This window comes from Psittacula echo (assembly GCF_963264785.1).
Source record: "Psittacula echo genome assembly, chromosome: 6".
NCBI classification, from domain to species: domain Eukaryota; kingdom Metazoa; phylum Chordata; class Aves; order Psittaciformes; family Psittacidae; genus Psittacula; species Psittacula echo.
The window spans coordinates 28872076-28897807 of NC_137743.1; the positions used below are offsets into that span (position 1 = coordinate 28872076).

Consider the following 25732-nt stretch of genomic DNA (forward strand, 5'->3'; position numbering starts at 1 on the left):
GGGATAGGGACAGGAACAAGGTAGCCTTCACATTTAGTAGCAATTTTTTTTTTTTCATTTTATCCTGTGGCCTCCAGGAAGCTTTCTTTGTTCAGTGTGATTGTTTTAACAGGCTGATCATTTCATGAGGCTGTGGGCAATCGTGCTTTTCTCATACTTACACCATATGTGTAAAGGCAAAGATAAATGTTGTGTCATAGAATGGTGAGGGCTGGAAAGAACCTAAAGATCATCAAGTTCCAACCCCTTTGCCATGGGCAGGAACGCCTCACGCTAGACCATGTTGCCCAAGGCTCTGTCCAAGCTGGCCTTGAACACTGCCACAGATGGAGCATTTACCACTTCTTTGGGCAACCTGTTCCAGTGCCTCACCACCATCACACTAAAGAACTTCTTCCTTATATCTAACTTGAACTTTCCCTGTTAAAGTTTGAACCCATTCCCCCTTGTCCTGTCACTGCAGTCCGTAATGAAGAGTCCCTCTCCAGCATCTTTGTAGGTCCCCTTCAGATACTGGAAGGCTGCTACGAGGTCTCTGCGCAGCCTTCTCTTCTCCAGGCTGAACAGCCCGAACTTTTTCAGCCTGTCTTTGTATCTCTTGGTCTTTCTCTTATTAGTGTACCCAAGTCAGCATTCTGTTGGAAAGGGGGTTTTGCTCAATGCAATCAGTGGGCAGATGAAAATCCAGTCCCCTTTGAACATCAAAGCCTGTGCCAATATTGCTGTGCCCAGCAATAAACTAGTCACAACATGGAAATGAGGTGGAGAGGATGGGGAAAGAGTAAAATTTTTGCTAAGTGTGAAAGCTTTATTGGGAAGGGCAAGAAATGCAGTTTGTAGACATTTGGCAGAAATGTGGAATATATACTTTAAGATGGAGAATTCCAAATAATTTTGCATGTCAGAAGTTCAGTGTGCTCATCATGTCTCACTGCCAGCTTTGTTGGATTCCAGCTAATTTGCTGAAAATAAGTAAATAATCTATGCAAGCACACAACTATGCAGCTGACCATGACTGCCCAGGGACAACAAACAGGAACTGAAAGCTTCATGGTTTGGCTTCCTGTTAACTATGTTGGCTTGTTTTGGCCATTTTGTTATTACTCCATGTAAGAATGCAGTAATTTGTAGCCACTGGCATACAAACACAGACCCTGCTGCTGGCTTACTGTTTGCAACTGAACCTCTAAATTTCATGTGGTATGAGAACTGACCTGGTTGAAGAGGTGGAGGGTTTCAGTGAACCATAGCTCAGATCAATCAAAGCCATGCTGGTTTCCTGATGTGCTGTTGCAAGACCTGACATTTGGAGCAGGCTGCTTCTAGTGAAACTGGGAAAGTGGTGAGAAAAGGAACTGGAGTTTTAAGACCAGTCCTGTTCTTCCACTTATACAGTAGGGGTATTGGCTTCCACATTGTTGCTATGAAATCAGATTCCAGTTTTTAGCTCAATAACTCATGCATCCAGCACAAATAATGTGGAAACACAGTACTGGTTATTTAGATCTAGGCAAATAAAAAATGGCTTCAGGTTATTTAAATGTTGTAGGTTTTTTGCCCAGTTACAGCTCCTACCTATTTGTCTGCTTCCTCACTTCTACTGTTCTCATCAATATACCATTATCAGCTGCTTTTGCTGGCAGACACTAACCCTGCTTCCAAATTTTCTTTGTCAAGGGAAGACAACTGTTTCAAGGAGATTCAATTCACAGTGTCAAGCACCAGCAAAGATGATTTAAAGCTAGGGGAAGTGAATGATTTAGGGAAGCATATCAAAGGGCCCAGTAACATAATTCTGACTGTAATGAGGTGCTTTTATTTCTGACTTCTTTCAGGGGATGTGAAATGCTTTGGAGAGGATTGTTATGCACTGGCTTTTGGTGTCCCAGCAGCACTGATGGTGTTGGCGCTTGGTGAGTGGAAACAATAAAGCTTGTAATAGGAGTTACCATTTTTGAGTCCATGAACAGACAAGAAAATGTACAAATTCAATAGCTCTGGATGGATATTCAAGGTTTCAAGGTTATCCAGAAATTCCACAGTTCAGAACAGCAAGAAAAATCACTAGTTCAGTGGTGGGCAGAGGGTGGTTTTACCACAGTCCTTTATTATGATACTGATGAGAGAGTGGTTTGGGCAGTGTTTCACAATACAACTGCTCGGTTCTATAAAACAAAGGGAGGCACCAAAATGATTCTTCTGATGTCTTGCAGCTTCACCTATGAGCAGGCTTGGCCTTTGAACTGCACTCTGAGCAGTTCCTGGAGTTTCCCGTATTATAGAAGAGAAGCTTAGCCATGCTACTTCTAACCTTTCCACAGTCTCTTTGCATCTTGGGACCGTCTTTAGTGGCTCAGACTTTTGCTTCAGAATCTGTGTGCCACAGAAATCGTAGAAGGAGCTGAATGAGATGTTGCTTTATTATGAGCTGCCTCACTTCACTTGACTGAAGTAATTCCCACAATTACAGTGACAACGTATTATTATGTTGCAATAAGAAACCCTTATTGTTCAAGTGTCAGAAGGCAGCTGCAATCACCTTGCTTCCTAAAGCTTGCATCTTAGCCCCGTTAATGTACTTGTCAAGATTTCTTCTTCAACCCTCATAAAATACTCAGCAATTTCCATGTTCTTGCTGTTATTCCTTGGTAGCCAATATAGAAGACACCCCATTAGCTTTAGTTTCACAGTTGCAAGCTGCTGAGGGGAGCAAGTCCCCTTATTACACTACATTTGAGAGGTTCTGACACAGCATGGGGTGACTTCTCATTCAGCTTGTTAGCTTAATTGAGAGACCAAGCAATTGTGTGATTTCACCCTAGCATCTGTGATTTGAAAAGTTCATCCCCCAGAGAACGTGAGTGTTGCTCTCCCCTCAAACTTCCATCAGAGAGAAGAATCGGAACTGGAAAAATGTCATCGGGCCACAGCTAACACTGCAGCAATTATTTTCAGAAAAGTGCATGGTCACGGGCCTGAGAAACTTCTCTTTTCCCCTGTGACCTGTTCCTATCAGTTTAGGACAGCACAGGCTCCTCTGCGCACCATTGTGTGATGGATGTTTCTAGCAGAGTAGTAGTTGCCCAGGGGAAAATGGATGTGTAAATATTGCAGTTCCAGTGAGGGCATCAATTGAAATGTGTTTTTAGCTAGTGTCCTGCTGCCAGATTCCACAGCCTGCCCAGCAAAGTAGCTCTGTGTTCCTTTGTAACATGCTAAAGTGCTCTTGGAAGTGATATATTTGATTATGTGAGCAGAATGCAGAACTGGAGAAAAAAACCATTTCAGCCCTGACTGGGCCTCTTCCCATCATGATGGAAAGCAAAGATAGATTTAGAGGCAGAATGGAAATCTTATAGAGGAAGGGCTGCTTCAGTTTCTGAAAGATGAGGGCAGATTGACACTATTTAATTCCAAATACCAAACCTAATACTGGAATCTCAGTTCCCAAAGGAGTCAGTGGCATCTCCAGAAAGTATTTCAGCAGACCTAATGAATCACCTTTTGGACGCACCAACAGGTCCACAGAGAGATGCTAAAAACTAGGTAGTGCAACTACCCACTGTGGGTGACTTTGAACAAGTGTCTTTCAGAGCAAGTCATGTAAACTGACTTCAGAGGTGTCTCTGACAGTTCTGCAAGTCAAAACTGGATGCAAGGGGTCTTCATAATCAGAAAAGAGAAATGGTGGGTTCCCTGCAGTGTCCCAGGCCTCTTTTGTTAGTTCAGAGGTATCTGCTTTTCTCCACTGGCTATGGACTGACCCAGATAATTGGGTTAATTTAAAAAGTTGAGATTGGTTTGTTATTTGGATTCCATACTCAGCTTTTATTGTGCTTCTCTCTGCCAATATCTTTCCAATTGCAAAGTGCTCAGAGGCTCTCAAAGGGCAGGACAAATGATACATAATCTGATAGCCCCATCTCTGACAGGATTTTGAAGCCTCGGTCCAGTATTCTTTGTGCTTTGAAGGAGAAAATCCAGGCAAAACAATATCTTAGATTGTATATCCTCTCATGGAAACCATAAACAGAGGTAATTTCTGTTAACACCAGTGTGTGATGCAGTGACCTTAGTGGCTCTTTCCATTGAAATGTGTGTGAGATGCAAGTACAAAAAGGCTGCTTTGGATCTGGATTAATCCTCACACAGTTGCAATGAGTCAGGGGTGATTTCCAACATCAGGTGCAGCAATTCAGTATGGATTTTATTTCAAGTTTAGCCTACAAAAAGCGTAGATGGAGGGAATGTTCAAAACTTTGTTTTCCAGTGTGAATTGGATGTAGAGGTGCCTGTTGTGCCAGAGCAGATCATGAGAAGATTATGGTGACTTCCTAGGAATCACACTGCCTCTTGTAGGATGCTGCATTTTCTTCCATGTGAAGGCATTAAAGGAGTTCTGTATGTTTATTCTGTTAAAAGTTTGATCCTGTAAGCCCCAAAAGCATAGGATTTCTGTGGAATACAGGGGTGGGGGATCCTTCCCAGAAGCCAGCGTAGGATTGAGCCTCAGTCATGTGAATTCCCATTTGGATTACAATATTTTTCAGTTGTGTTCATTGCTGGAAGTGGACTGTACAGAAAAACACCACCACAAGGGAACATCTTACTGGAAGTGTGTAAATGCATCGGTGTAAGTGTATGCCATTTTCTCTTTTTCATGCGTGATTCTGAGGTTGCAGGTCAGAGAAGTGCAAAGGGAGGTGGCATTTGGAGTTCTTTATGCTGGTCCTGGGTACCTTGCGGATGAGTCGTAAGGAGGAAGAAACATGTTTATGTCCTAGTTTATTCTGTCAACATTTCAATGTTTTTTCCTTAGCTACATGAACTGTTCAGTTGATGTCAGTAGAGCCACTAGTGGCAGGTGCTGGTGGAGACTGAACTGAAAGGACAATTCAGAAACTTGGAGAGTATCAGATATATGACTCAGGTTTTTTCAGCTGAATAATTTTACTGAAGTTTATCAGTTCAGCAGACAGTAATCATACACATTCATATTATGCACATTCAGCATATTCATGTGAATGCAAGAGACACCTGCTGAAGTTGCATTATAGCCTTATCAATTATTTTTCATAGTGTGTGAGCTGAATATAGTATGTAAAAAAAAACCCACCCTCTTATTAAGTGGATAATGACATTTTTTCCTCAGGAGGCTGTTGCTAGCAAGAGATGTTTTCTTTTTACCTAGGTCAGTCCTAGTGACAGATTTCGCTTGGGGAAAAGGCCAGATCTTAAAGATAGGATTTCTAAGTGAAGTCTGCCACTCTTTTTGCCAGAGTGGCTGTGTTCAGTGTGCTCAGTGACTGGAGCATACAGCATAAACAAACAAGTTACAGCTTCAGTGTCACTGCTTTCTCCAGTGAGAAACAAACTTGAAAGATGGTCTAGGAGTGAATGAGGCATGGGCTGCACCAGTGATTTGCAAAGAAAGGTCTATAGAACAAGAAGGAAGTGAGAGTTCTGGTTTTGAGGTTGCTTTGGATAATGAGGCATTTCCTCCCCAGCACAGTGGTCAATCCAACAGGTGCTTTTTGGAAGGGGACTGAAGAAATTATATTTAAAGCTTTATCATGTAGCAGGTTTTAAATCAAGCATGAAACAAACTTTGGGGCCAATTTTCTGGCACTGCTTACATTTGGGGATGGGAAGGGCAGCCTTGAGTTGACAATGTGACAAGGGTAGGCAAACCATGAGGGAGTTACTCACCTGGTTTTCTTCCTAGTTTGCTATTAAAAACCGGCTGAAAAACCGCTCTAGTCAGATTCCAAAGAGAGATCACTGGCTGGACTGGGCTTCAGAAAAATACTCGGTAAGCGATGCTCTATGTGGCAGGTTTGGAGGGGGAAGACAAGCAAACAGACAGGGGAGACAGTAAGACTGGCCTAGCCACAGCACTCCTCACATGCACTGGGCTCTCATTTGTCCTGTCCCTTCCCAGGAAGTCTGTACTGTCCTGACCCTTACTGAACAGTTTAGGTGCTGCACTGAAATGCAGAAATTCAAGTACGTCCACTGTCATAAGTAAGTGCAATGAATAACTGCCATGCAGAAAGAAATAGGAGTTCTCATATTTTGTTTCTTGAATAATCTTTTGGCTTTTTTCACCCCCATCTTACCTTTTTTCCCATTGCCTTTACAGAAACAGCTGATCGGGGAGATTAAAATGGTGACACGAGTTCTCTTCCTCTTTCTACCACTGCCAATGTTCTGGGCCCTGTTTGATCAGCAGGTACAGTACAGTGTGATACAGGTCTACCCACCAGCCTGGGTTTGCACCCTTGTTCTTCCAGGGTAAGACCAAAGTGTTCTGGGGACACAGAGTGCCATATCTGCTCCGAGGTGTGCAGGGGCTTGCTAAAGCAGCATCCGCCATCACTGCTAGCCATCCTTCTGCAGTCCAGCCAGGTGTCTGGTGCAGGAGGGTGAGAAGGCAGAATGTGCCCTGCTTACTGGCAGATATTAGAGGGAAGAAAAGGAATAGAAGGGAAATAAGACCTCCAGCACTGTAGTCTTGTCTGTCCCCCTGTTTTCTAGTTCCATAGGACATCTTGAAGGCTTCACAGTTCTCTGTTTTCTCCTTAGGGATCCAGGTGGACTTTGCAAGCCACAAAAATGAATGCTGATTTTGTACGTACTTAATGTCACCAGGGCTGGTAAGACTAGTAGTAACATTACTGTTCCTGCTTTTTAACCAGAGGCTTACATACTGAGAGCATCTGCTTGATACATCTGAGTGAGTTGCACTTTTGGTGATTAGAAGCGAGAGGTTCTGTGCAGCCATATTCAGTTCAACACAGCACATGGTGGCTGGGGAGCCATCAGCAGCCTGAAAGGTCAGGAGTGCTGACCTGCTGACAACTGGTTGCTCTGCGACCTTGAGTGGGTAGGGTTTACAGCTTGCTACCCCTGCTGAAGACAGAGATGTTGGGGAAAGTTCACACATTCCTTGTAAGGTGTAACTAGAGCTACTGTAGTTTTACATGTCTGCTCTGGCTTTCTTGGATATATTAATGAGTCCTTTTAAAACCATCAGGAATCGTGTGTTGCATAGGGTAGAGATGTGGTGAGAATTAACTAGTATGCATAAAGTTCTTTGAAGATGTGAATGGTAAATGGTACAGGGTGCAATGGCAGATAAATTTGGATCACCTATCTGCCTGAACATGCTGCTATACAGGGCTGGTTTCCAGACATACAGCTTTTAACAGGCCATCTGTATTTTAGCTGTGGATGCTCACATCAGAATTTAGGATTGTAAATGCCGATTTTCAATTTTAAAATTGACTTAAAGCCCCAAATTTGAACCCTTATATGTCACTCCTGTTAAAAATTGAGCTCTCAGCATGTGGTAGTCATAAGGCTTAATTAATTCACATAGGCAGGAAAAAGACTGCAACTTTGTATTTATCCACCACAGAAATACAAAGCAATCAAAATTCATGCAGTCTTTGTGATGTGTATTTAAAAAACTTTCTCTGCTGTTTGCACACTCACATTTGGTGATCCATCAGCAGCAGATTTAAGGATCACCAGTTGCCACTCATTAAACTCTCCCTTGTGGAGAAGGACATATTCAGGGCTCTTTTGTCACACCACCTTGGGTAGATTTTTGGCTTGTAATTCAGTCTTATCCACCCTGCACTGGTGAGCTGTCCCAACTCATGGAGGTGAGAATGAACTGCAACATTGGGGTGATCCCACGTTTTCTTGGTAAGATAGAATCATGAAATAGTTAGGGTTGGAAAGGACCTTAAGATCGTCTAGTTCCAACCCCCCTGCCATGGGCAGAGACACCTCACACTAAACCATGTCACCCAAGGCTCTGTCCAACCTGGCCTTGAGCACCACCAGGGATGGAGCATTCACAGCCTCCCTGGGCAACCCATTCCGGTGCCTCACCACCCTTACAGTAAAGAATTTCTTCCTGATATCCAATCTAAACTTCCCCTGTTTAAGTTTTAACCTGTTACACCTTGTACTATTCACTACAGTCCCTAATGAAGAGTCCCTCCCCAGTATCCTTATAGGCGCTCTTCAGATACTGGAAGGCTGCTCTGAGGTCTCCACGCAGCCTTCTCTTCTCCAGGCTGAACAGCCCCAACTTTCTCAGCCTGTCTTCATACGGGAGGTGCTCCAGCCCCCTGATCATCCTTGTGGCCCTCCTCTGGACTTGTTCCAACAGTTCTGTGTCCTTTTTATGTTGAGATCTTCAGTCTTTGACCAAGTTTCAAATGGAAAAATGCCGATATTCATTTCCTATGGCTTTGGTGATCTCAAAAGAAATCTGGATAGATACTGTTTTCTTCTTATTTTTTTCCCCTCTTCAATTTAATTTCAAATGAAGACCATTGCTTGGAGTTCAAACAAACACCAGACACTCCCTGGAGACAGCTCTTTGGTCCCTTTTGGGGACTGAGACCCTTCTGACTACCTCTTTTGACCATGCCCAGTTGAGGGGGCTGAGTGCAGTTATGCAAGGGTGAGGCACCACTTATAGCCTTGAGGACTATGTGTATAGCTTAAACAAAGAAGTCACAGTTGAACAAAGCCCATTAGGTAGTCTTGGAAGATGAAGGGAGGAAAGAGATGTTTGTGAAGCCCACTGTCCCACGGATAGTCTTGTTACCATTGTGAGGTGCTCAGGAGAATTACCAACAGATCTTGGAGGGTCCTGAAGCTTGACAGCACTCACTTGTAGGATTTAGACTTTTCCCATTACAGAAGCAGGGAGGGAGGAAACTCTAAGCTCAAATCCCAGGTTGGACACTAACATGGCTATTCATTCCCACTCGTCTAGTTCACAGCAGAGCCAGTCTGAAAGATGGGTCTTAGTACCTGTCATAGGCTGTGTCCTAGCTGCTATATATCAAGGACTGAGTATAAGCTTCCTTCTGCAAAATGATTCCCATCAAACACCGTGTCCTTAGAAGAGAAGTGTCAGGAGAACAATATTAGCTACTAAAGGCAACATAAAGCATTTGAGGAAAATGCCTTTGCTGCTGTGGGTCTCTACTGGACTGGTTGCTTGTTTGCTATATGCACTGTTATATTATGGTGTTTATGAGTCACTTGGAATATCTTTTTGTTTCAGGGAATATATGTCCTTCAGCCTGACCAAATGCAGGTAAAATACTATAGTGTTGGAAATAACCCTTAGAAATGTATTTTCTTTTTCTGTCTCATTTTTGTTCTTCTCATGGGACCAGTGGCCTTTCTCTGCTCCTTTTGAAGGTAATAGCAGTGCTCCTGCTGACTGCTGTGGTGTGGACTCTGCCTTTATTGCTCACTAGCTGTTTTACAAGCTTAGTCTTGGGATCCAGAAGACTCCAAGGATGTCCTAACATCCTTGAAGTTAAATCTTGCAGAATAATACAGAGGTGGAGAGACATTCCAGCATAATATTTCTTGAACTAGTGCTGGCATGTGGAGGATACAAACTATGTCTTCTTTTAACATGCCCCTGTGCTGGGATGAGTGTTGTACCTGAAATATGTTTCCTTCCTCCCTTTGTGGGGGGCAGATGAAAATGTGAAGGCTTCAAGATGGTGCCATGTTGTCACAGTTGATTAGAAGTTTTACATTGAACAGCTCTGGAGAAATCCAAAGCTCTTTTGTTCCCTGAAATCTTCCTTTGAAACATTTTTCTCTGCTTGTTCTCCATCATTCTCTCTTTTCTTGCTCTGCCACTGCTGACTGGCAAACAAGCTCTGCCCCTCTCAGGAGAAACTTAACTCCTGGGGGATTACGAGACTGCATGGAAGTGTGAAAAATTGCCAGTCTCACATGAAAGTACCTGTTCTTCCGGGATTTTGCTGAATTCCCAAGATGTTTCCATTATTGCTGATTTGCTGTAAGGTTCCACCACAGCACTTGAAGGTCACCTGCTTCTATTGTCAGTGGATTTTGTACTCTTTAAAAATATAATGCTTCAGTTCTCTCTTCAGGGAAACTGTCAGTGATGCTTGCTTACCTCTTGGAGGGGAGGATATGAACAAAATGTATTTGTGCTTGTGAAACCTAAATATCAGAAGCTGTCGAAGTGTGAACTATGATTATATTTTAAAAGGAGGTCTTAAAGTGTTTGTTCGTGTTTTTTCTGTAATGGAATTATTTCTGGAGGACAGTGCTTTATTAGTTTAATTACTGGAAGTTGCTTTCTAGTCACTAAAATCCCATTCTTTTGTATTGCAGTTCTTAAATCCACTTCTTATTCTTGTCTTCATCCCAATTTTTGACCTTGGGCTCTATCCCCTGATAAACATGTGCAAATTTAATTTCACGTAAGTACTTCGGGACAATGCAGATGCCTCAATGCTTTTTCTTTTGCAGGAAGTGTGCAGAATAGCTTTTAAGGAGGAGAAACACAAATTTCCTTTCACCCTTCCCAGTACTTGCTTCTCTTTCAGTCGCAAGAGGCAGCATCACCTTCTTCCATAAGCCCCGGAAATTCCAGAGGGGAAAATTCAGTGATGTTGGATTCTGCTCTGTACAGATTCTCCCTGAAAGCAGATACGAACAGTCCCTCTTTAAGGGAGTCCTTCCCTCATCATGTTCTTCACTTTATCTCCTACATCATCCCTAAATAGTCCCCTTCCTGAAAGGTCCCTGTGGGGCCAAGTTCACTGTCCTATGTGGGCTACATGTGGTGTTGTGAAAATAGATTCCACACTAGGATCTGAACCAGTGAGTAGGTAAGGCTATTTCCATATGGCCCAAGCATGTTATCCGTGTTATCCCCTGTCTATGTAAGCAAGAAATGCAATGTAATAGGAGCAGACCTCCAGGTTGGTTCTGAAACCCATTTTATGCAGTTTTGCTGATTTTACTTTAGAGTATCTGTAGTCTGTCTCTGTGGACTTGATAGCCTTTAGCAGTGGAATTATGTTATGTGCACTCATGGATTTACTTTGCTAGTTGAGTTTGAGCTCCAGCACCACTTCTCAATGTGAACCATAGCATGGAAAGGGGTAATAAGTAAGAGATGGGCTTATAAAGCATGTTCCTAATCCAAACTAAGATACTGGATAAACAAAACCAGGAGACAGAATTTGGGTTCCTAATCTGGATTTCCAACAGCACAGTCAATCTGGAATGTGGATTCAGACCCTTACAAAGAGTGGAGACTGCTGAATCTGAAACTAGACTTGTTTTGAATCTCAACAACTCAATACTCAGTTTGGACCTGCCATTCTGGACCTATTTTATTCTGCTTTATGTCACTGTCACATGTAACTTTGGTAGAGTTACACTAGTTTTGCTCCAAGTTCAGAAGCAAGCTCTTTATTCTCTAGAAATGTAAATGTATTGGCAAAAGAAATAACTCAGAATGGTGCCACAGATGGTCAGAAACGTTGATGACACAAACTATGCATTTTTCTCCTCCCGCTGCTAAATAGCATGCTACTTTTTTTTTTGCCTTTCCCAAAAGGGACTTGAAGATATGTAATTTCTACTGCTCTGTCCAACATCACAGGTTAACATAATGCCATGAGCTATTCCCACTGGGAGAGCTAGGAACAAGATAATATGAAATTTGCAAGCAAAGAGCTTTTTTTAATGGCACACCAGTTTTAATTGGCCTCAGCACTGGCCTCATATGGAAAAATAGAATAGTTTAAAGTTAAATAATTGCAATTTTAAACAGCACGTCATCCCCGGTACCGCCTGTTGGACAGATTATTACATGGTTTTGACATTTTTGGCTCTGAGAAATAGTATTTTATATTTAAAATTACTTAATTCTTTTGTTAATGGCACATCTTTCTTTTACTCCCTAGACCAATTAGGAAAATGGCAACAGGTATGATCCTTGCAGGGATGGCGTTTGGACTTGCAGCTATTGTAGAAGTCAAAATAAATGTAAGTATAGCATAAGGGATTCCTCAAAATACTTTCTTTCTCTGGGATGTCTTTATTGATGCCTGTTAGATAATCCTTTTAACCATTGTGTTCCTTGATCATAATTTTTAATGTGTTCTTTACAATGAAGCATACTGATCCAGTTGCTAATGATAATTCTTACTTTGTCTACTTTTCCCTCTCTTTGTCTGTATCTGTTTTGCTCTTTCTAGTCTTTGCAGTTTTGCTGTGCCGGTCATCTGTATTGGTCTATATTCTAGATTTCCATCATCAAAGTGCTTGACAGACATCTAGTTAATGCTAGTGATTAATTCCCAAAAGGTAGTCTGTTCTCTCTCCTATTTCTTACTGTAGCTTGCCTTTACTTTACTGTTTGGGGTTTGCTGTGTGTGTGGTAGTTTTGCTTTTTTAATTTAATTACTTTCCTACTTTAGGGAGGGGGTGTGGTGTTTTACAAGACAGACTGCTTCTCCTGTGAGGCAGGTGAATGCAGTCACTTCTGTAGTCACAGGCATCAGGGACTGCCAGGCATCCCCAGACAGGATGGCAGTAAATTTCTTGTAGATTCAATGCTAGCCCCTGCAGATTTGTACTGTTTGTTTCTGGCTCGTGACCAACCTTGTGCAGACTTTGGCTAACCTTTGTCTCACAAAAGTTACTATAGGATTAATTTTTAAAGCTTCCATGTATACTTACCATGTTCTGTCAGAGTGGCTGGCACACAGCCCTAGACTCTAACATCTGCTGGTTGCTCAGGTGAATCTACTCCCAAGTCTCCTGCTGAAATGAAACTTTGTGGGTTCAGGTCTTCTTTCTGATCTCTTTACACGGGAAAGGAATGCTGTTACTGCCACCACCAGCAGCTCTGGCCAAGCACTTGAAAATCTGCTCTGGCTGTGAGTGACTCCTCGGGCAGAGGCAAGGTGAATTAGAGGTTACCCCCTCCATGAGCATGGAAATTTTACCAGGAAGGCCACTAAAAACTCTAGCAAAGAGGAGGATAGGGTAGCCCACCTTCACTTGGCTGTGGGTAGCACAAGTCATAAGCCACAATAACGGAATTTTCTGAATCACATTAACAGGCTTGTTAGTCCACAGCAGCATGTGGCTGTAGGGAAATCAGTGTCGCTCTGTCTTCTCTGCCACTACGTCTCCCCACTGAGTTAATTTCAAACAACTGCCCTGTGTGCAATACCCAAATTATATGATGAGATAAAAAAAAATTAGTATCTCTGGAGTATTGCTGGCAGGTACTTGCAAATAAAGTGAGGAAAAAAGAATTTTTATTTTTTTTTTTAAATATAATTCATTTTAGATCTACAGGTAGTGCGAAGCTGATACTGATTGATGTACTCTTTCTAGGAAATGATGCCTGACAGAAAGAGATACTTCTGTGGTAGAGGCATTGTCTTCCCTTTCTCAGATAACAGGGAATAAGATCTATAGAGTCAGCTGCTAGAGAGCATGGTGTTAAGTGATGCAGAAGTACCGATTACAGACATGGAGCTGGACTGGGATTTTCAAAACTGCTTAGTTTCTGGCCTAATTCTTTTCCCAGTCACTGACAGCAGTGGGAAATAATTATTCTGGTCACTGCTTTTGAAAGCTAAGCACAATTTTTCCATTCTGATATTACAGTTGATTAAATCCAGGCACTAGGGAGCTGTATAATGAAAGCAGTGACATTGTTATACCTACCCAGCAGTTGTGTAGCCTGTATGCTTAGTGGTGTGAAGAGCAGTTTTTGGGTGGAATGATAGGTTGGCTATTGAGCTACTACAAGAAAACCTCCCTAAATAAGATTTAAGTTCAGTTTTCTCTCAGTGGAATTTTTGATGAGGAAGAGATGGAGAAGTGTCATTACAGAGAGGAAGGCTATTATGGCTAAAAATGAAGAGATATTAAAGTGCTAATGAAGCACATAGATGGCACTTAAAGCCTTTTACTTTAATTAGGAAACTGATATGCCTCGACTTGTCCCAGAAGAAAGTTTAATTCGGGTCCTGAATTTGGCAAAGAACCCTGTTCAAGTGACAATCCAAGACAAGGACTTATTTCAGCAGGCTGTGGAGGCTTTTCAGGTAAGCATATATGTGGGGCTAGAGGGCCTGACTTGTGTCCCATTGAAGAAAGGGTGGGCTTTTTTCCAGGCATTTTCTAATAAAGCCCAGAGATACTAGAGCTTGTTCTCCTTCATCACGTTAGAAGTGCATGGGAATAACTTTAAAAATGGAGCATATTATCTCCATTGATGAGACAGAAATGGAAAGTCTGAAGACATATTTCTATGGCAAAGAAGGAAATGGCTAACTAGATTCGTGAGTAATTTGGAATAAAGGATAATTGTACTGAGATGAGCATGTAGAGACATTCAACTCAAATGTTTCAGTGCTCAGACCAGGCATTACTGCTGGGGTCGGGATGGCATATGAAAAGTATTACCTCCAAAGTAGGAAAGAAATGGGAAGGCATTTAACTGGGCATGGGCACTGGGTTGTTTCCTATTTCAGCTTCCAGACTACTTTACCGTTCAAACTAATTTGGGACTCAAGACGGGCAGTCCATTAGTCACCAGACCATTGGCAATGGAAGGTACTCCAAGCTCTGGCTTGACCAGCTCAAAGCCTACATATCACCATAGGTCTTTTGCTGTAGAAAACAGCTCTGACCTCTCTTTAGAGGGTCCCTTGAAGAGAGGGTAGGGTTGCACTTGGTAGGAAAAGTTAGATCCTTTCTTATCTGAAGCAAGTGTAACCATGTCTGTTTTCTCTACAGAACCCAGCTGAGTACTCAAAATTAATATTGAATGGAGAGCAACAGAGCCTTCGCTTCACCCTGCAATATCAAGGATTGTCTCTTCCTTTTAACTACACCATGAAGGAAAAATCAGTATACAGCTTAATTGTTTTTGAGGCAGAAGGAAACCTATCAAGCCGCTTAGTGAGTGTGGGAGTGAAGTGTAAATACAGTATTAATTCAGTGACTGTGATGATACAATGGGATAATAGGCTCATTAATTCATTTTCTCAGTTGAAATGTCTGTCTGATTGCTCTGAGATGCTCTAAACCTGACTTCTTAGCTAGCAGCACTGGATCTGTACATATTTCTGCTGGTTGATTAATAGAGGCGTTATGGCATCTGAGAGTTTCTGGGCACACTTTAATCCAGTGAATGCTGCAGTGGGAGACCAAAGTCATGCCTGCTAGGCAGCAGAGCTTGAGAAAGCTGAGGAAACAGAGCTGGAGATTTTCCCCCAAAGATGGTTCTTTAAAGAAAAGATGTTAAAGAGGCTCTAGGGCTGGGCTGGAATAACAGCATCAGAGGAATGATTCTGGGTTTAGTTATTGCAAGTGTTTAGTGAAAATGCACAGAAGGCCCACTTGTTTTGCTGAGCAGAATAAATGATTAAGCTCATTTCAAGCTCTGCAGTGGAGCCGGCTGTGTTTGGACGTTTGTGTATTGCTGCAACAGAGAGGCATATGGATTGTATAGGGCCAGATTCATGTATCTTTTACGTGTAGCTGTATCCTCTCTTGAAATGAATGGTGTTATTGCACGTGGGCAGGTGTGTAAATGCCAACAGAATCTATCCTTATGCTAAAATATCAATTCTCTTAGCAGTTTCTTAGCCTTGCAGGGTTGCCACACCAAACATTCAATATTGTATAGCAGAAATCGCGTAACTGTTTTTTAAAATGAGGAGTTTTAAGGATTTAGTTTTCCCTAAGATTTAGTTGTTTTTTTTTCTTGTTGTTGTTTTTTTTTTTTTCTGCTTTATAGCTTAGAGCCTGGGGCTCATTACTGCACAATGTTAAGTTTCCCTGTGACCCTAATGACAGTGTGCTGTTAGCTTAAGTAATGGATACTCATACAGTGATTTTCATACAGTCCTTAAGAAGTGAAAGCCTGTGACAGTCTGGAGCAAAGCAGTCTCTGAGCTTCAGTGGATCTCTGTGCTGCCCTAGCTATCTAGTCTGTGCTTAAATTAATGCCCACCCTGGAACAGGAAGGCTGCCATGCACTGGTAAACAGCTGTGCTGTTGGCTGATGCAATTGACCTGTCATTCTCAGCTGTAGATAAGGGAAGTGTGGAAGACGGTATGGTAAATAATACTTGCTTTTCCAGCATTGCAATGCAACAAAGGCAATGCTAGAATCACTGCTGTGTTGCAGGGCTTGCCCCCGAGTAGCCGTGCCCCTGATGTCCTTCCTCACTGCTGGGTTTGGCCTCCTCACTCAGATGGGAGTGCTTTCCTGGAAGGATCCAATCTGAAATAGTTTTCTTCTCCTTTATGGGCTGTTGAGTAGGCAGGAAATGAATTTGAGAGCTCTGGGGATCATCGAGTAGTAATTTGGCTGGCCTCTCTGCCACAAACTAGAGTTTTAATCCCCATGTGTCTCCCATGGAAGAAAATTATGATGTTGTTTATTATTTATTGCTTTGACATTTATTTTTCACTGTGACTATTTGTTATTTAGGGCATAAGTTATCTGTGGGTCAGCATATCGCACTGAAGCACAATAGACATTTTATAGGTACACTGAAATTCTGGATCCTTGGTCTCAGAAGCCCATGGTTTAACATCATGAAGAGAGTGTAGAGAAAGGGCTGGAAAATTTTGAGAGAAAGTCAGTTTCTGAAGGTAGATTCGGACCCTTTTGGCTTGCCTGGGTTCCATCTGTTGGCAGCAAAACCTGAAATTGCCCTGCCAGCTTAAGGGGACATGGCACAGCTGTGGATTTCTACCAACCAAGAACCTTGCTCTGTATTCTTTTTGTGTGACATACAACCTTCACGGCAGGGCTGTCTTTGCTGTCTCTTTTTTCATCACTGTACACCGAATAGGCTCTCCTCAAGTGAGTATAGATCATGTTAATTATTGAGCTGTGATCTCCAGGAGAGGCACTCTCAGTTCCCAGTGTGCCCAGCCAGGTGGCCATTTCAGGGATGTGTCTGCAGAGACTGTGAGTGCAATCGAGCTCAGTGCATCTTGGTTTCTCCTGCTCTCTGCCTGCACCATACAACAGTTTAATGTCCTGAGTATGGAGGGTCAGGGAAAATGAATGATACATGATGATCAGAGCAGTAACCTAGTGGCTCCTCTTGGCTCTAGGCTTCTGTGAAGTCTATGAGTATGCCAAGAATCAAGGTCTGAAAGTTAGGCAGTTGCAGATTTTGCAGGAGTAAAGTACTCATGCTTAATTGTAACTAATTATTGAAAGAAGCTCATGTGGATAATGATCTCTTGCTATCTTCAGATCAAGGCAAATACTTTTTGGAGGGTGTTACATGCCTCAGCAGAAGGGGTGACTGGCTGAAACTCTGTAGCCTTTGTTAGGCAGGAGATGAGGAAAAAAGGTATGATCTCATCTTAAGCCCTTGGTGGAGCTGAAATTTTGCTGTCGGCCTCATGGTACCAGGACGTCTGTGGCCTGATGTAAAGCTTATGTGACAGTCCAGTCAATTTCCATGGGTTTTGCAACACGTAACTCCATAGACACTAGTATTTTCTGCTACACATTGTAACAAGGCAGCAGTAATAAATTTGTTTGATTTTCTTTCTTTCCCTCTTTAGATTACAGACTTGGAAGCAAAGCCAGAAAATGGTTTAGCAGCTGTTAGGTAGGAATGGCTTTTTTTGAGGATTTGGAGGTGGGATGAGGGAAACTGCTTTTGTCTAATACAGACTGTATATAACATAACCCAGATGTTTTCAGGTTGGAATCTAGTTCACTTTTCTCATGCAAGACTCAGGTGTCAGCTGTGGAGGCTTGACAGCATGTCACCTCCAACAGTTGCTAGGCAGAGCTGAGCATTATTGCTGCTTACTAGGCATTACTGCCTAGAGTAGTCTGAGCTTAGATGGCAACAGAAAAGATCTCCCTTGGAAGAGTGGTAACACATCTCGCTGTGTTCCACCTTTTGGGAAAGAAAGAGAAGCAGCAATCTGGAAAGGAGCCGTTGCCATTTGTTCTCTGCAAACTGGCCAGCTCATGACGTTCACTTATGTCACCCAAACTCATTCACAAATGCCTACTAAATTTCATACAGCAACCATTTTATATCCTCATAAACAGTTCAGCTGCGCATTAGGGCCTGCTTAAGCACCTAGTCTACTTTCCTAGTTTGAACTAGTCCATGAACAGGCCTGTGCTGTCATCTCACTGAGGTTGTGTCGTCTCACTGAGGTTGTGTCATCTCACTGAAGTCATAGTTACCACATCACCAGACCTATGTGAGGGTGCTGAGATGCATAAGCTGCCTTATCCTAAAACCTATGTTGATAGAGCATGAGAGCAGTATCTCCTCGTAGCCCTGTGCTTGCAAAGGCTTCTACTGGCTAAACACCACCTTTGAGAACTGATTAATAACTGCAGTCAGGAATGTTTTATATTTTCCTGTGAACATTTTTGACAAAATCTCAAAACTTTCCCTTCAACAATTTGTGAAGAACGTTCACTAAGAAGAAACTATTTTTCCACTAACAAGGTACTTTTGTTAAGCTCGACTATCTTCAGGGATTTCAGCCCCATTTTAAGAACTGAAAACCAAGAGAACGTTCCTGTGAAAGCTTTGTTTTTGGTGCAAATACCTTATTTTGCTATAAAACTCTTTCCCACTGGTAGAAACTCCTTGAAAAATACACCAGCATGGTGTGCACACTCATCAGGACACACAACTTTATAATTTTCTGGTGTAGGCTGGGGCTCTGTCCTCTCAAACAGCCACAGAGCAGTTGTCATAGAATTAGGTTGGAAGGGACCTCAAAGATCATCTAGTTCCGAACCCCCTGCCATGTCTAGTAGACACCTTCTGCTAGATCAGGTTGCTCAAAGCCCTGTCCAACCTTGCCTTGAACACTTCCACGACCTGTGCCATTGTCTCACCACCTTCACAGTAAAGAACTTCTTCCTAATCTAAATCTACCCTCTTTCAGTTTAAGGCTATTTCCCCTTGTCCTGTCACTACATGCCCTTTGTAAAAAGTACCTCTCCAGCTTTCTGTAGGCCCCCTTTAGGCACTGGAAGCTGCTATAAGATCTCCCTGGAGCCTTCTCTTCTCCAGGCTGAACAAACCCAACTTTCTCAGCCTGTCTCCATAGGAGAGGTGCTCCAGCCCACTGATCATCTTGGCCTCCTCTAGACACACTTCAGTCTTTGAAGGTCTCTGGGAAGAGATTGCCTGGAAGTCCTAACCTAAAAGAAGTGAGGGTCACTTTTCACAGAAGAGAGTAAGAGGGTAAAATTACACAGCAGAGAAAATTAATTTTATATTGAAAAACTGGGCAACGAATCAGACATATTTTGGTAACTTGCAGGGAAAGCTGTCATAACCTTATGGAGTTACAGAATGCTTTGGGAGAGAGAGTGCACTTCTGAAGTGTCTGATATTATGCTTCTCCTGCCCTGTCTGACAACTCAATGAAATATGCTTTCTTTGCAGATTCATTAATGGTTTGAACCAAGATGTCAACCTCACCATTGACAGCAAATGGTTCATTACTGTTCAGAGAAACTACAGTGCTTCTGAGTACTCGCTGCTAGAGAGGGACAAGTAAGTTTCCTTTGCTGAGCTGAAGGTCCTTCCTGAGGCCCTTCCATGGATACAGTGGGGCTTTTTTAGGTGAATAGCAAAACTTTCATTGCTATTTTCTTGGCATTTGCCTGCAGGGGGCAGATGTTTGTAAAAAACAGAATTATCAGCTCTGTGCAGCTCCAGGCAACTCCTGTGGGTGCAGAAGCTTGTTTCTTATGTTTTGTGGGGAGCTGGAGGGAAGAGGCTGTCCATTCCTGTGCATTTGTCATCAGAATAAGGTGGACATAGTAAAGTCCTCTCTGGCATTTGACGCCTCCTCTATTTTGATATTCTCACAGGCCCAACTGTTAGGGTATTCTCAGGGAAAGGCCAATTCATATTCCACACTGCAGAGTCTTTGTATGTGGGCTGATAACATCAAGTAACATTACATGGCTTTGCAGGCTGGGCTTGTTAGACAGGGGCTCCATATGGCCTTGGTTTGGCAGCATTGGAGTTGGAGCTTGCAGGGTATTTCTGGTGTTTGCAATGTTTCAAAACAAGCTTCATGGCTTTTCTTTGCATCAGTTCCATCCAAAATATTTATTGCTGCAATTTAGTAGGATGAAGCAGCAATGTTGCTGAGCCTCTGTGCCATCTCACACATCCAAAACCAGAAGAAAAAATCTGAAGGCTAATTTGCTCTATTGAAAGGAAACAAAGTGGTTTGTGGGTGCGTATCTCTGATTTCCTGAAGGCTGCTTGAGCCTGGCTAACTTGTCTGGCCCACAGTTCTTGAAGGAGAGGAGAAGTTTGGAAGGAAAACAAACCTGAGGGGCAAAAATATCAGTGCCAGGAAGCAGCAGAAACCATTTAAAACTGTTAGCAATAGCGCAAGTCACTAGGTGAACTCCACTTAGTGCCAAAGTGTTTCTGGAAGGAAAAATGACAATTCTAGTGATTGTCTGACACAAACATTACTGCAGCTTTGCATCATATATCCTCCCTGCTCCATTGTATGGGCATATTTGATGCTCTTTGTCAGTGGGACTAACTGGGAAATACTGTACTTCATCCTTTTATTTAGATATAATAATGGAAAATGCATAACTGAAATGGGAGAATTTCCCCTGGAGCTAGGGCTGCTTGACTTCGGCGCCTCATACACCATTGTGATAACTAACGTAAGTGTCCCTGTAATGGTAACAAGCTGCTTTTATTCTTATGTTGGTGACTCTCACTTGCTTTCTCTACCCTGCAAGACCTGGGCAGTAGCCATCTGAAGGCAGTCCATTATACAAGGGCTAGTGAAAGTTTTTGGCACCTACATAAGCAAGGCAGATGGGTACTCATTCCGCCTTACACTGTGATCTTGTCAGATCTCATGGGTTAATGAGAAGTAAGATCTCTTCCTTGATAGAGATCCTCCGTGGAAAATCATGTGATCTGCGATTTGTGCTGGTCTCATGCCATCCATCCTTATTCAGTTAGCATTGATGTAGCGCACTGCAAAGAGCTATGACAGTCTACCAAGAGCTGACTCTGCTTGTGGTCTTTAAAATACTGTACCTGACAGTAACTCACACCTGAAAAACTCTGCAGAAACAGTCTGAAATATCCTTGCATTTACTGATCTGAAGGTGGACCTTCCAAGACTTGTAGATTACACGTGGGGAGAAGAGGGATAAAGTGTTGAAGGAAGAAGTGGGTGAGATAGTGCATCTGTTTTTCTTCCTCTTCCTGTCTGTACAGCTCAGGAGCCTAGTGTAAAGTCAAGGCATGGTTTTCTGAACAACCTAGCCCTAATGGGGCATGAGCACTTCTGTGGGGGTGGATTCCTTTCCAAGCTTGCCAGCCTCTTAGGCTCGCTGCTGCAACCCTTTTCCAGCTGGCAGGAACCACAGAGATGAACGTGATCAGCTTAGTTCCCATTTTAACCTTTCCACTGCATACTCACACAGACAAACCAGGTCTGACAGGACACATTGCTAAGCTGCCCTTTGAGTACTGTGTTGTGATGAGCAGAGCAAACTGCTGTCAGCTACTCCCTGGCAGTAACATCTCCCTGTTGAGCAATTAATGGGAGCTGTTCATGTCTGCAGAGTCCAGATACGCAGGGGGGAAAATAGAGCTGCAAGGCACCTGGCATTTTTTTTTAAACTTCGGTAGCTAGAGTAGGATGCACAGTCCTGGGGGGAACAGGCAGATGCTGCCATCTGTGAGTGCAGAGATTTATGTACATAAACCACATACACACTCGAACTGATGTTGGCCAGACCCTTCCTCCATGGCTGCAAGCCTTTTTCACCAGATGAGAAACTAAGACAAGAAGTTGCATTAAGAATATTACACTAATAATATTACCCTAAAGCCTCTGATAAATACAACTGAGTCAGGGTCAGTTGAAGTAGATGTGTCTCACATCACTGTGGGCAAGAATTCCAGTCTGTGGGCCCATCTACAAAAGTCCCTGTTGTAGCCATGACTGCTCTGGGGTGGCTCTGTGCCTTAGCCCTTCTGGACCCTGTGGTAGTCTTTTAGTCTTTTTGACCCTCTGTTTTTCCATCTCTGCCTGTGGTTTCTTCCTTTTGTAGAGAGTTAGTTTGCTCCAGGCCAAGATATTTTTGTAATTATTGGAGTGATTTGTACTAAGCCCTGCTCCTCTGCCAGGAGTGCTATATAGAAGAACCGGGAATGCAATATATTCGTCTGCTAACGTGGCTGACTGTGACGCTTAAATCATAGAGATGCTGCCTTCTACCCAGCCTTCCTCAGTGTGCAGTTATAGTATGGTGCTTGCGACATTTCTTTATGGGCTAAAGAGCAATGCTCAGCTCTCCTCTCACCTCTTTTAGCCTGGTAAAAAACTGTCTTGATTTGCCTCCCTGCATTGTGATTAAGTGCATCTCATAAATATCCCTTGTATTTTCGCAAGTACTCTCCTTAAATGTGGGTTTTTTTGCCTGAAGTCATTTCAGCCTCCTGTTTTCGTGGCTACTAGTCAGACCTCTTTCTGCTTCTGAGCCTCTGTGCATCAGAGGCAATATTAGTTACACCTGGGAAAGCAAACAAAAATAATTAGGAATACAGCTACCATAACTAATTGAATACATCTGCTACAGGGCAGTCTCTGCTACTCTTGGTATTCCTGAACTGGATTTCTTTGGGTGTCCCTGTTATTGTAGGGGAGTTGTACAGTGCTGATGAAATGGGAACAATGACCACATCATGCAATGAGTGTTTATCCTTTTGTCCTCTTCTGTCTTTGGGGACAGCAGTGGGCCACAGGCTCGGCACAAGTACCACACAGACTTCTCCCAACCCCCCTACAGAAGACAACTTGTTGGTTTGCAATAGCTTAAGCAACTCTTGTGGCACATGAATGTGTGGGAATGCTTCCATCCTGCCACCTGTGCAGTAGGAGTCATCCCATTCCTGACAGGCTTGAAAATGGCAGGTGTCAGACCCATAGCTGTGCTTCTAGGGCAGAGATTTGCTTCCATCTTTGCTTAAAATTTTGTTTTGGTAAATTTGCTGTTTCTGTCCAGGCTAAGAAGGATCTGATCTTTCAGCAGCTAATCAGTGTGCCTGTATTTTCATGCTAGGTTTCTGGAGGTGCTGTTAAGACATGGAAGTCAGAAGACATAAAGGCCAACAATGTCCATATGGCTTGGCAGTTACCACAATACTTATTAATATCTGCTGGGGAGGTGATGTTCTCCATTACAGGTCTGGCCTTCTCCTATTCTCAGGTACTCCACTTAAAGATAAGGTGCTTACAATTAGACTTCAGGATTTATTCCTGCATCTGCTGTTGACTTGTAATATATCCTTTGGCATGCCACTGACTAGCTTCAGAAAAAAGTGGGTTTGTAACACAGCTTGCTGGGTGCCCTCAAACTAAATTAATTCCAACCCTAACTATTCTATGATTCTGTGATACTCTGAAGGATACCTCTTCTCAATTATACTCAGGACACTCTTTTTCTAGTGAAGCTGAGGACACAGAACAGAACTGGATATAAGTTTATTTTAATGTGAAAGGTCTGAATAGTGTAATATCAGTCTTTTCTCCCAGTGAAATATTTTGTAGTATGTATTTTGCAGTGATAAAAAGTCAAAGGTATCTCAAGGACTATATGGTGGCACTGGGCTTTGAAATCTGCTTTAAATGGAGAGAGTGAAGGGGTCTAAGCCTACATGAGTCTGAAAAAGAGAGCAAGGGGTAACAAGTGTGCAAGGGTTGATTTGATTGTTGTCTAGGAAGAAGGTTTATGATAAGAGGAGGATGGAGACTTTAAATTGAGAGAGTGAAGGGGTCTAAGCCTACATGAGTCTGAAAAAGAGAGCAAGGGGTAATTTAAATGGAGAGAGTGAAGGGGTCTAAGCCTACATGAGTCTGAAAAAGAGAGCAAGGGGTAACAAGTGTGCAAGGGTTGATTTGATTGTTGTCTAGGAAGAAGGTTTATGATAAGAGGAGGATGGAGACATTACAACATCAAAAAGCTGAAGCTACTCAAATTTATCCCTGGAGTAAATTGCAGATATTCATTAACAGTGGGAAAATCTGTAATGGGATGTAGAAACTTCGTCGTCACAGGAAGTTCAACATCCAGTTCCAAAGGTGTACAGCCACATGGCATCAGACTACAGCCTGCAGGTGGTGTTGTGTGGTTCCCTGGACTTTTCGATTGTACAATTTCAGATGATGAGGATTGGGGATGATGAGGATCCAGCTGTGCAAAAGCAGCATCTCCTTCTTCATGTTTCCTCCTGGAGGACATGTTTTGAGAGTTTCTTGTACGAAGTTGTTGAGATTAATCACTCTGCATAGAGAAAATTTCCCCCATCTCCTAGACTGAGCCCAGTGACATCCACACTGGGCAGGACATCACAGAGTGAACCAGAGCAGAAGGGCACAGTGTGATACCCACTTATCAGACCCTTCTCTTTTCAGTCTCCAGCCAGCATGAAGTCGGTGCTGCAGGCAGGCTGGCTGCTTACAGTGGCTGTTGGGAATACCTTTGTGCTCGTTGTTGCCCAGGCTGCACCAATGGCACAGGTATGGTTTGGCTCTCAAAACAGTGGTAATGCTTTTGAACAGGCCGCTGGATGGCCATGTCCTGGAGGCACAGCTTTCCTGCATAGCTCCAGGCTCCTGCAGCTGAGTGATGGCAGACTGCTGGGCCGTGTGTTGCCCTCTGGAGCAGTGGCCCTCCGTAAGCCTCCCAGTGGCAGTAAATAATAGTGACCTGCACTGCTGCAATAACGTTGATGGAGCTCAGCCCTAGGCAGGCAGGCTTCATGTGGGCCTGAAGCCTGTACACGATGCCAGCCACAAATTTCAGTTGCTTACCAAAAGCAGCTTGCCTTCATCCAAGTAGCCCAGTGGGCTGTCAGCCTCCTCAGCTGTCTAGCTTGGGACTCCCTCAGGGCAAGCTACCTGTGGCACCCTTGAGATGATGAGTTCACATGGGGAGGTTGTGGTGTGGAGGTTGCTAAATTGAGGCTATCAGGCTTCTGGGATGGTGCCATGAAGGTGTGAACTGGGGCTTGTTTCTGGCTAACATGAAACTGCCTCTTCCAAAGGAAACTTGTGGGCAAAAAGCCCAGACAGGTATGTTGCAGTCAGGATGGATTTCTAAGAAAAGATTTAATGAAACTAGCCCAATCAAACAGGTTTGTTTCAAAGTATGTCACATATTCATAATTAAATCATGTGTACATGGGTTTACCAGAAAACAGGATTTCTATCTTGTAAACAATTTTGGAAACTGAAAAGTAATTTTCACCCAGCTCTTTAAAAAGCACTTGAAGGTGTAGAGATGTCCCCTGGACTGAGAGTCTGGGGTCTCCTGACCTGCTGTTCTTTTTTCTTTTCTAGTGGGCTGAATTTGTCTTGTTCACTGTTCTCCTCTTTGCTGTTTGCATTATTTTCTCCATCATGGGATATTTCTATGTCAGTGTGGATCCAGAGGACCTAGAAGAAAAAGAAGAGAAGAGAGAGACCTCAAGCAGAGGAAACATGATTAGTCTCGTTACGCAGAAAACAAAGCTCTAACACATGATGGGTTGGGATATTTTTTTTTTTTAATCAGAAGATGGGAGAGTAAAAGAAGGGTGGGGAAAATGTTCTTTTATTTCATAGTATTGCAGTCTTTATTACTCAAAATGTAGCCATCTTCTAAATGGGACTAAATAGCCCTTTGTAAAAACAGTGGGGGTCCTAAAATCAGAGCAAAACTCCCTAGGAAAGCTCCTCTGGTATTAAAAACCCTCAAGTAAATACAGTGTAATTTAAAACCTGTCTATCTTTTTAAGTATAGGATGCTTTCCTATGATTGGTTTTAAAC

At 42.9% G+C, this 25732-nt stretch overlaps 1 protein-coding gene across 1 annotated transcript in view; it reads left to right on the top strand.

Moving 5' to 3' along the window:
• The window catches only part of SLC15A2 (solute carrier family 15 member 2), a gene marked incomplete at its 5' end in the record, with an annotated part of 39647 nt that extends 13989 nt beyond the window's left edge, over window positions 1-25658 (top strand). The window contains 16 exons of the mRNA XM_080621094.1: window positions 1836-1913; window positions 4551-4633; window positions 5726-5812; window positions 6143-6232; window positions 6586-6630; window positions 9095-9127; window positions 10195-10283; window positions 11781-11862; window positions 13818-13943; window positions 14638-14802; window positions 17440-17486; window positions 19308-19418; window positions 20467-20563; window positions 22985-23131; window positions 24337-24441; window positions 25264-25658. Of these exons, the coding sequence (XP_080477220.1) occupies window positions 1836-1913; window positions 4551-4633; window positions 5726-5812; window positions 6143-6232; window positions 6586-6630; window positions 9095-9127; window positions 10195-10283; window positions 11781-11862; window positions 13818-13943; window positions 14638-14802; window positions 17440-17486; window positions 19308-19418; window positions 20467-20563; window positions 22985-23131; window positions 24337-24441; window positions 25264-25440 (1562 nt within the window). The 3' untranslated portion in view covers window positions 25441-25658. The remainder of the gene's footprint in view (window positions 1-1835; window positions 1914-4550; window positions 4634-5725; window positions 5813-6142; window positions 6233-6585; window positions 6631-9094; window positions 9128-10194; window positions 10284-11780; window positions 11863-13817; window positions 13944-14637; window positions 14803-17439; window positions 17487-19307; window positions 19419-20466; window positions 20564-22984; window positions 23132-24336; window positions 24442-25263) is intronic.
• Window positions 25659-25732: the final 74 nt, after the last annotated feature.